Here is a 12,203-nt window from a genome sequence, read left to right on the forward strand (position 1 = left end):
GGCTAGCCACTAACCTTGCCCCCTCCGGCCTACATTCATTGACAGGATGTTCAAGAGTACTTCGCAAATTACATGATCAACGATAGTTTGGGCATAATTTCGAATGCTCACACTGTTTTTGCTGACAAGGAGCCTAGGAAGGCGGAGAGTGAATCATGCATAGAGCTTGCCAAACTGTTCTCAGTTGCAGTTGACTTTCCCAAGACCGGTGTTCCTGCTATTATGCCATCTCATCTCATTGTCCGAGAATATCCTGACTTCATGGAAAAAACAGATAAGCCCACATACAAGTCCAATGGAATAATTGGGAAACTTTTCAGGGCTGTGAAGGACAAGTCACAGACTGCTCCTATAGGGCCATTCACGGAGAGGGTTGCCCAACAGGCGTATGATCCAGACTTGGAAGTTGATGGATATGAGGACTACTTGGATGATGCATATTATTACAAAAGTGAGTATGATCTCAAATTGGATAATCTCATGCAGCATTATGGGTTCAAAATAGAGGCGGAGGTCCTCTGCGGTAACGTGACGGTCCTCTCGGGATCTTTTAAAAGGAACAGAGATGCCGAAGCTATCCTATTGGCTGTCAGGTCTCTCAGAAAGGAAGCTAGAGGCTGGTTTGCTAAAAAATCTAGCAAGTCCGAGCAGTATGGAGATGATTACGAGGATGATCCGTATGCAAAAGCATCTGCTTGGTATCATGTCACATATCATCCTGATTACTGGGGCACCTACGGTGAGGGAAACCAACCACATTTCATCAGCTTCCCTTGGTGTGTCTATGACAAGCTCATAACCATTAAGAAAGATAAGATCAGGTCTGAAAGGGCCAGGGCTGTTCAATTGAGACACCTCATGGGCTCACTGAGGTTGAAGTGAATGTTGTTGAGGACTCATCTGACTGCTCGGTAGGTCTTTCGTTTGCACTCTGTTAACCTCTGTCTGTTTATATTGTGTTCCATGTAGAGCTCGTTCTTTCGTTGTGTAAGACTCTTTATGATTGGTTCTTATGATGCTTTATGTTCGCAAATACTCAACTTTGTTAAGACCTTTTTACCCTTCGCAATTGCGAACTGATGGGTTATTGCGATAAAATTGTACTGTTTTGACTAGTGCAAACTGTCACTTATTCAAAATCACATTTTCTTATGTAGACCTTACAAACTTGCATAAATTTATTTGCGAACATACGGTAAAACTGAAACCACTAAAATTGCAAATATTTTACTTATTTGTATATATAATATGATCATAAATTTATTTGTGCACATCCGGTTAGACTGAAACCACTAAAATTATAAATCTTTCTTATTCACATATATTTCACAAATTCACATAAATATATTTGTGAATCTTCACTTAAACTGAATGTCTCAATATTACAAATATCTTACTTAAATATTTGTGAATTTATTATATATATGCAAGATTTTTTTATTATTTGCGAAGTTCGTGAACCATATATAATCTCAAGCATTTACTATTTGGTAAATGTTGTGACACATTTGAAAATCCAATTTTTAGGAGACTCATCATAATCTTGGTGAATTCCGCAATCACAGATACCTCCTTTTTTTAAGAAGAGTTCATTTGTGTATTTCGGTTGATTCTCAGCTGAAAATGTTGCCTCCCACCAAATCCTCTCAAACGGCAGCTAAATCCTTGAGATGAATGCCACATTGGATATTCTACAAATTCTCTGGTAACGTGCTCACAAACAAAGCCTAAGTAACCTGGTTCTCAGTGAGGGCTTTCCTTCATCATCAAAAACGAAAAACCTTCTTCGTAAACAAACTTTACTTAAGAGAGGGCTTTCAGAGCAGTTTAACTCCTCTCTCTCCCCCCAAATAGTGGCAGATCATGGCCATATTATTAGAAGCTTACCGGTCTTATGACTTTTTTGACAAAAGAGCCAAAACCTTGAAAGGTAATTGATCAAAGGAGCTGTTCTCTTTACAGGAATCCAAGAAAAAGTGCTTTTGTCGTTGATGAATAATTGGCCTTCATATCTTAATGCATGTATTTGGAGCTATTAGAGCAGGATGAACTTTTTGAGCAATATGAAGAGAAATAATAACAAGAATATTTATAGTGAAACATCTTTCACAATCACAATCTCAAGGGAGATGGTTCACTATAGATTTGCATCATACTAATGCATGACAGTTAGCTAAAATAGATATTTGAAAATTTCTTCTTTCATTTGGATCTGCATGGAACTGCCAATACCTTCTATCAGTTTGTGCCCATGGTTATGCTAGAAAGTATCTAGTTTGACACCATAAAGTAAGATCACACTAAATCTACCAATACTTGGCCTTGCTGCAAATGATAACCAAAGATAGCATGCTTTTTCATATGAATATCCTTGATATTCATTTTTTCATTTATTACATGAGCAAACTGGCATCCGATCGGAAGGCCTGCTACATGGAAAATCCTGTTGAGCTATAGTTACCACGATGGCATAAAACCCTGAGACTGTCAGCCTCACCACTAGAGAGCCTGCTGCTTCGGCCTTGCCTCAAGGGATGCATACACTAGGTATTAAACTCGTGATGTCCTTGAACTTGAAGGTCTTAAGCCTGACCCACCTAACTAGCTGTGTAGCCCTTGTAGGCTAAGGGCACGTTTGGAAGCAAGAAAATTTCTGACAGGAAAAAAAATTGCCTATGAGAATTTTTGTTATGATAAATTTGAAAATTTTCACTTGTGGAATGAAAAATCTGAGAAAAATGAGAAAGAGAGAGACCTGGAAATGGTGGTGGGTGGAAGGAAGATGAAGATGGAGGAAGCTCTTAATGTGGCTAGCCATGGGAGGATATGTGTTGTGGGTGAATGATTGCCCTAATAAAAAATCACACTTTAAAAAAAAAATCTCTTGCATTTTTTGAAATGGTTGGAAAAGTTGTCATTTTTTCTTTCCTACTTGCATTTTTTCTACCATTCTCCTTCCAAATATGCGCTAATATCCTTGATATTCATATGAAAAATATAAGATTGGGACTTCAAATTAATTACAAGTCTTATTTGACTAAACAAAGCTCCTTTAACCAAGAGATAGGGTCATCAAATAAGACAGTCGGATGGTTAGGTCAATTGGGGTCCCAAGTTCGAATCTAGTGGGATTCATTATAGGCATAGGTCACATGTCTAGATGAATTGGTTTCTCCTATCGTCTGTACGTCCATACGGTATGGACATTGCTGATTTTTTATGTATTAAATTATGTTTTGCAAAACTGACCGCAGATGTATTAAACATGATCCATTTGCTAAGAATCAGCTGTTGCATTGTGTTTTTCCATAAAAAAATATGATTTTTGAACCTTAAAATTTTTGAAAATTCTAAGCCCTTGATTTTAAAAACCTACTCAGATGTCTAATTAGAACATCCAAAACCTGATTCTTACTCATAGTAACAAACATTTTTTTCAGCGAAATCTCGTTTGTCAAAAACTCTTGAGAAATTGAAATTTTTTCATAAATCTCGCATTTTCGGCAAAATCTTGGCAATAAAAAAATTAATTGAAAAATATATAAACTATTTTTTATAAGAAAATATTAATAAAAATTATTTTAAAATAAAAATACACAGTTTTTTCATGATAAACAGCTGTCAAAACTTAAATATCCCGTTTAAAATAGCGGTATTTATGTTTTTTTTATAAATCTCACGATATTTTGAAAATCTCACGAGAAATTGCCATTTTAAACTTTCAGCAATTTCTCGCGATATTTGTTACAGAGTTCCTACTAAACAAAACCATGTATATGGTATCTGTCAGGTCAGATTAGGGATGGCAGTGGGGTGGGGCGGGGCGGGGAACAAGGTCTCCACCCCCGCCCCGCCTCAAGATTAGAACCTCCATCCCCGGTTCAAACGGGGATGAGGCGGGGCGGGGCAGGGACGGGGAAAAGGGTACGTCCATCCCCTCCTCCATCCCCGAACGGGGATGGATTTTAACCTTCGCCCCTGCCTCCATCCTGGTTTCATACCTTTCATCCCCTGTCCAAACAGGGCGAGGCGGGGCGGGCCCCGCTTTCCCCCATCCCTAGGTCAGATTCTAAAAAAAGACTAGAAAAAATAAAATATGAAAAATCAAGACCGCCCACACCTTATATCCGGAAGGAGGAGACATAAAAATTGAGATTTCACCAAGTTTAATGACAAAACGGCCCTTTGCTTCTTTTTTTATTAGAAACAACATAGTTTAGGTGCATTTTTGTATTTTGCTGAAAACTTAGGTTCCAATTTGGAAATGATCCTTTTACCATTGGGTTTATGCAAGCAAACACTATGCGTGGCTACTCATATTCTAAGATATGGGTCTTCTGAATAGACATGTCATGTTAGATATTCTTGTCTAGAATCCAAATACTACATCCGAACAACATGTTGATTAGGGGTGTCAACAGATCGGGTTTGGTTCGGACCCTGGTGAAATCAGAGTTGGACCAGATTTTGGGTTATGGTATCGGGCCCGAGTCTAATCGGGTATACTATAAAAAAAAAATCATACCCGGACCCGATATGAACTACATGAACCAAACCCAGACTATACCCGGTAAAACCACATTTTTTATCATTTTTACATTAAAAATTTGTGGGTCTTAATCCGAACCCAGGTCGGGTACGGATCTGGTATAAAATTTTACAAACTATGCCCGGGTCTTAATGGGGTCTTCTTATTTATCACCATACTCTGACCCTATAGTGTTTGGTTCAGGTCTGATTTGGGTAAACTAGGCCCGTTGACACCCCCTAATGTTGATTGTCACACGGCCCTTTTCTTTTTGGTCTTGCGCACTAAATTAGGGACTTACAATGATCCAGGTCTTTAGGCCAGATCCAGATTTAGAATCGAATGCAGTGGGTCCAGTTATGCCTGATGCAACTCAGGTCATGTTTGTGGATCCTTTGGATCTTACCAAGCCCAATCGTCTAAGCTTGCCCGACTTGGGGTGGATCCAATCCTGACCTCATGGTGGTCCGTCAGTTCTCGAGTCAGGACCAAACTCACTGGTATCTAACCTATATTGTTTGTACTTTTTGTTTTCTAATTTATTATTGAAATTTCAACTATTAATCTGCCTGAACTTGTCTTTAAATTGGTCTTGCATATCATAATTCATCTGCTTGATCTCATACACTAATAGGATCAGCACGCATGTGATGGATTCGGTTCGGACCCAGACTAACCCAGACATGAGCTTGATATCTTGAAACGGCTAAAATTTTCTATCATGTCATTAATTTTGGGCTTCAAAGAAAAACTAAAGAAAAGCAATTTTGCTGAGTTCTCTTAGAGCACGTTTGGAAGCGAGAAAAACTGGCAGAGGAAGAGAAGTTTTGATATGATAACTTTTCAAAAATAAAAAGTTTTCACTTGTTTGTATAGTATGAGAAAATGTGAAAAAATGAGAGAGGAGGTGGTTGGTGGCAGTGGTGGTTAGAGAGCAAATCAAATGGCTGAGTACTATTTAAGGTACTTTGGCCCCAAAAATGCAACAAGTGCTTCCGGTTCTTCTTTCTTTTTTGATGATCAAGCTGAGGGATTAATGCCCCCCTCTTTTTTTCAGTAGACAAGCCCTACTGGTGTGTCCCATTATTCAACCACCCATACCTGTGGGGTTTGAACTTGCAACGTCTCATCACAAGCTGCACCTACCAGACAGATGGAGGCCGAGTTAGTGCGCCCTCAGGTTCTCTTTTTTTTCTTTGACAGAGAAAGCTGGGGTTAGGCATATCCTGCCAGTTATACAATTATACCATAGGGATTTGAACTTGCAATGTCCCAACACAAGGTGATATGCACTAACGGCTCCTGCCACGAAAGCAGAGCCCCCATTGGTAGTGTGCCTCTCGTTCTGCTTGTGTGTAATATCATGTATTTTCATACTTAATCATTTTTAGGTTTTTCAAAAATTTGGCTAAGTATAGAAAAAAAATCGTTTGAACCTCAATTTTAGATCGATACTTTTGAGTCTGAGCTTGGCCAGGTCTCATTAGCTAGATCTAAACGAGTCGTTTAAAATGTAAGAAAGGGTTTTATTTTTTACCTTTAAATTTAAGCAAAATTTGAGTTATTTTTGGGCAAAATTCAGAATTTATATTCATGTGATATATCGTTGGATGCGTCTTGAAACGTCAAGCGCAATGATATATTACTTTTCCGAATTTGAGTTCCAGTTGGCCCAAAAATCATAGTTCTTCAAAAAATGAACAGTTTGTTGGATTGAATTCGGATTTGGATTGGACTTAATCCAATGGGTTTGATCCGAATTATTATGGATCTAGACTCTATCCAAGACCCATAATAATCTGGATTTGATCTAGTCCAAAATCTATTTGGATTTTTAGAAATAGATTTGGATCTTGAATTTGAATCTGAATCCAGATCCAAATCTGTGCCTAACTATTTTTCAAGCTTTAAATTCATTTAAAAGCTTTAAATTAGTGTTAACTAAGGTTAAGAAGTTTTTCTAGTTAATTTGACTATTTTTGAAAACTTTTAAATAATTATTAATTATTTAATGCTAAATAATTAATTAATTTTATTTATTCTGAAATTTTATTTTTATGGCTGATTGGGACTTCTTAATAGAACCCTTACTCATGCCTAAAAAGACTTGAGAAGTTTTAAGAATGAATTTTAAAAAAATTGAAAACTTTGAAAAGTCAAATTTTTAAAGAATTGAAAAGTTTAGAAATGGAAAGAGAGAATCCTCAAAAGAGGAAACTCCCCATCTCCAGCCCATCTAGAAAGGGTTGGAGAAGGGGGAGGGCATCACCTCTCTCTTGGCTTACTTAAACAAAAAAAAAAGGGAAAGAGAAAGAAAGAAAGAGGAAAAAAAGAGAGAGAGGAAAAGAAAGAGGAGTGAAAAAGAGAGGGAAATAGACGAAGGAAGGAGAGGAGGAGGAGAGCTGCTCCAGCCCTCCACCCACATTTTTCGACCTTCACCTTCATTTTTCTTCATTTTTTATTCAAGGTATGGGTTTTCTCTCTTGAATCAAGTGACAAATTGATATATATTAGATTTTCATACAATAATTTGATGAAAATCCATGAAAAAGGTGTTTAAAACCATATTTTTGTAAATACACATGAAGGAGGATGTGTGGATCTTCCTTCATCGCTTGAATTTTTCTATTCTTTCTATGAAATAAAATTTTGTACATGTTAAAACAGAATTTTTATTGGTGGTAAAAGTATTTTTTTAAGGTTTCGATCTTTATTAGTTTTTTACTACATGGATGTTCTATTGATTGAGCCAAAAGGTGCATGGCGTCTAGGTCTACGCTTTGTTTTGAATGCATGGATAGAGGTATATGATGTCTATATACCTGTATTTTTTTTTATTATTAATGTGTATGACACTAGTGATGCCTATATATATATATATATATATATATATATATATATATATATATATATATATATATATATATATATATATATATATATATATATATATATATATATTGTGTTTCCATATGTTATGTTGCCTTGATTAGATGTAACAAGTGTGATAGTCATGGTTCATTTGATACAAAACATGCTTTAGATCAAGATATTCATTTTATTATAAAGCCTTTATGAGAACCGATGTGGCTATGTTATATAGATTCATAGTTAATATCCAAATTACTTGATGTGAAGTTATGTCTGGTGTATACAAACCATGATTAATCACTTCAGCAAGGTCTGGTGCAGGTGATAATATAAATCCGATTTTGTTTTCTCAAAAACAACATATGGGTGTGCTTGCATGCGTTGGTCTGTATACATGTGTTTGCAATGGCACATAGGTACGGGTATTGGTATGAGGTATGACACAAGAATTTGTGAAAAGATTAGATGCAGGTGAGTATATAAAGCACACACACACACAACAATGTTATAAGTATTAATAAAAAGGAAAGAAAAATTACTCAGTCAATGTTGATCAAGTCAAAAAAATGACTTTGAATGCTCAAATGCTTGTTTACCACACCTGGCTTAGGCCTGCAGGTCCCAACCTAGTGGGCTCGGCTGGAGCTGCATCTTATTCTTCAAAAAAAAAAGGGTGTTAAAATAGAAATTTTATAATCTGTTTTTTTCTTCTTTTGGCTATGACCTGGACGTAGTGGGAGGCATATAGCACTCTCGTTGGATGCTATTGTTGCTCCTGGCAGCATGCCAACATAAGGGGCTATGTAAGTGACTGGGGTCTGTCGACCCCCAGCCAGTTACCATCTTATGGTTGGACAGTGGGGTGTTGCACCCTGCTGAACGTAGCAGATGCAGTGTGCCCTGTTGAGTAGGGTGGCAGCGGCTGCTGCACCTATTTAGGTGCAACAGGCTGGGTTCAATCGGACCAGCTCATATGTTAGAAATTGGGGTGCTATGTCTGCAGTTCACAAAACATCTATACATGTATAAATTTATAGGGGTTTCACATGCCTAATTATTATGACATGCTTGTTTATAGTGTTATTCCAAAGTTGTTCTATGTGCTTACTAGAAACTTAATGTGTTCTTCACATGTATGTTATTGCATGAAGGTGCACATGTACTTATGATTCATGCACGAAGGCTTGTATGTGAAATTGATTACATGAAAGCACATGTACATGAAAGTTATGAACATGTGCATATGAATGTTTTAATACATGGACATTGTTATTCGATATATATATGAATGTACATTTTAAAAGCATGTTGACATCATTTCATTTATAACATGATTGTTCTTATTTTTGCATATGATGCATCGATAATCAATGGATCGTCGTGGGCCTGGTGAGCCTTGAGCTTGGTTTGCTCATTTACTTGTGTTTATGCATCGCAAAAATCACATTTGATATTTTTCTCTATATTGCATTGTTTTGTATTTTTATACGGACTGGAGTCCCGTGATGAGCCTCGCATTTGGAGATGCGAATTTGTGATATTAATTTGGCATGTTGAATTGCAAATTAATGAAACAACTATTAATAATAACGTAAAGAAAAAGAACACTGTAATGTACTTTCAGATATGTTTCATCAGGAGTATGAGACTCTTGGAGTTGCGGTTTTGAGAAAATCGAAAGGATATAAAAACTCTGTGTGCATTGTTGTTGCCCTTGAACTCGATATTGAGGTTATTTCTCTTGGTCACGATTTTAGGGAGAGTCTGTCACTTTACCAAGAGGTGGTGTGCAGACACAGTTGTTGTTTTGGTAGTACTTGTGAATGATTGGTTCTTGGTGTCCCGATATTAGATGGGTGGTCTAATGTTCCAAAGGTTGTTTCGGTCGAAAGCTAAGTTTGAAACCTAATAATAAAATACAACTTGTGTGCTAAGTTACCTTGTAAACCCTACTTGACCTCGAGAATTTTTACTCATTTGGTGTATCTGTGGGCAACTATAATAAAAAAAAAACTTAAATTGTGTGCTTCTTAATAGGGACATGCATATAATAAGAGAACTTGATAAAGATAATAATTTATTCATGCATTTTTCTGTTATGCATTAGATCATGCATATTTATTTATATTTTTTACTTATAATGTATGGTTGAATTTTATGATATTATATCATGTTGTATGATGAATATCTTTACTGCTTATGAAAAGTGTTCTAGTAGCATTCCTCTTAATTATTGTATGAATCATATTTGTATTCTTTATGCTCATTTGTTTCATTAGAGAGATTTGTACACAGATTTTCTTGGATTCTGACGCCTTACTTTTGGTATTTTTTTTAACCTCAGATGTCTAGTGAAGCGACTTGCTCATGAGAAGAGCTGCGAGGGGATCACATAATTGTTTGGCAGACTTCTATGGACAGCGGGACTCTTTCTTTTTATTTTTATTTTTGCACTCTGATGTTCTTATTTATTTGTCTCATAACTCTATGATTTCTTAATTAATAAAGTTGATTCAATTTGAGTATGGATTGAAAGATGTGGTGTAAGATCCCTTAAGGTGTGTCGAGTTTTTTAGTTGTGGTGGAACTGTAAAGGCATCGAGTCTCTTAAAAGATTTTTGCAATTGATTTAAATATATATATATATATATATATATATATACTTTTTCTAGGGTATGAGTTGAGGTCGTTACATTGTGTGCCATGTTGTGAACTATTAATAAGAGGCCCAACCTATTGTTCAGCCCAAGGTTGTCAAAATAGGAAGCGAGAAACGATGTATTTTAAAATATATAAAAAGTGAAAAGTGAGGAATAAAAAAATAAATATAAGAATTGAATGAAAATCAACATGAAACACAAATAAAAACTAAAATAAAAGTTACTAATATTAAATTTTATGTTTTTTTGTGTAAAAAATAAATTTTTAACAAAAATCTAAAAAATGATGACTGCCAATTTAGATAAAGCACATGAAAGTTAGTGAGAAGAGTGCGAGAAAACACATACAAAATATGAAAAGTTAAATAAGAGAACATATAAAAAGAATAGATTAAGCGTGTGAAAAGCATAAGAGAAGTGTTACGGAATCGAAGTTCTCGTCAAGTTTCAAAAGCGAGAAGTATCATGGCTTCAAAACGAGTTTTCAGAAAACAACGAGCTTCACACCTATCTAATAAGTTTTTAGTATCTCTTGTCCAACCCTAGTAGTAATACACCTTTTATCAGTGGTTAAACCTACAAATTTCAAAAATCGTTTTTGTTTAACAATTTTTTAAGATGACTGGTATGTCACATTTTGAGTGGCCAAGTGCCTTGAAAAAGTATGGATCATGTTTAGTTTTCTTTCCCGAGAGAGAGATGATCAATCATTAGTGTGAAAGCGAGAAAACAACAGTGGCTATCATAATTAATAAGTACGGGTGATTGAGAGAGAAAGTGATAAGTAATGGCGTGCATCCATCAATCCTTATCATCGTAAAGTAGACAAATATGTCAGATTAGTGAAATTTTGGCGTTCCTCAATCAATCTAGGCTTTAGGGTGCATTTGTGTGTCACGGAAACGGTGGGGGTTTCGGCATAAACGCACAAAGCATTTCAGTGGGTCCCACCGTGTTTGCACGGATTGCAAACACACATGGAAACCTAAGGCAGGCCTTACTGTGGCAAACGCAACTGCTGCCCCGTTTTCAGCGTGAAGAAGGCAACCCATCCGCTGCACAAAAGAGGACCCTTTTTTAATTTTTTTAATTCAATTTTTTTAGATAGGCAAGCTGGGGTTAGGCACAACCTTACCACCAAGGGGTTTCGAGCGTGTAATGTCCCAACACAAGGTGACGTGCACTACGCACTCCTAGCCCCCGTTGCACACAAACGGACACTTATTATGAGTATTTAGGTCACCAAACCTATTGTGATTTGTGAACATTTCTTTGTTTAATAGTAATTAACTAATGGAGTGGGATTGACTTGGTTGTACCAAATATGTACTGGACAGTGGACGAGGTTCCACCTCAAGACATCAGGCTCTAACATAGACTCTCCCAGTCCCAACTCCCAACCATACACTTGGGAGCTATATAAAACGGGTTGGGTCTTGGTGGATCCAGGCCTCGGTTCATTTTCGAATGCGTAAACAAATTCAAGATCTAGATCCAACTGGAAGTGTTGCAGTGATCTAAAAATGACACGGCATGATCTAGGTCTCACCCAATTAGGTAAAATCTGGTGTGTGCGTGTGCATATGTATTTATATGTATACACTGATTTCTTAAAAAAAAAAAAAGTGTATGCATAGGCTAATAGTTGGTTATGTGCCATGTATATAAATAAACCAAAATATTTTTTCCCTTTCCATTGTTTTCTATTGTTTTGTAGAGCATGCCCTTTAGATATGATACGAAAGCTTGTTTAACCATCTTCTTACATTGTGGTTTCTACTAAATGAACCATGTTGGATGTGTCTATAGGTTTAGAACGAGCAAAACAAAGCGCACCTATAATGTTCCACTGGATATGACAGTACTAACGACATGACCAAATATTTATATATATATATATATAGGTTAATATTGGCTACTAACAAAGGTATGGAACTAATGAGTACGTAGAAATCACTTTTTTCTTCAAAATTTCCTAATTTTTTGTAGATCAAATGTTATGGATGTGATCTACATGGTTTGTTTAGTAGGAAACTTATTGTGAATCATGTGATTATGACAAGTAATTAGGTATTTAAAGGGTCCAAAAATCAATGGCCCACAATGTGCCAAAATTTCATAACTCAAAAGATCACATTTCTACA

At 36.3% G+C, this 12,203-nt stretch overlaps 1 protein-coding gene across 2 annotated transcripts in view; it reads left to right on the forward strand.

Moving 5' to 3' along the window:
• LOC149812337 (putative RNA-dependent RNA polymerase 1) overlaps window positions 1–1,115 on the forward strand; it is a 37,650-nt gene extending 36,535 nt beyond the window's left edge. For both annotated transcript variants that reach the window (XM_089992867.1, XM_089992868.1), the window contains one exon: window positions 46–1,115. In XM_089992867.1, coding sequence (XP_089848993.1) covers window positions 46–882 — 837 coding nt within the window. In that variant the 3' untranslated portion in view covers window positions 883–1,115. The remainder of the gene's footprint in view (window positions 1–45) is intronic.
• The last annotated feature ends 11,088 nt before the right edge of the window (window positions 1,116–12,203 follow it).

Source organism: Nuphar pumila, chromosome 17 (genome assembly GCF_984573655.1).
Source record: "Nuphar pumila chromosome 17, dmNupPumi1.hap1.1, whole genome shotgun sequence".
Taxonomy (NCBI): Eukaryota; Viridiplantae; Streptophyta; class Magnoliopsida; order Nymphaeales; family Nymphaeaceae; genus Nuphar; species Nuphar pumila.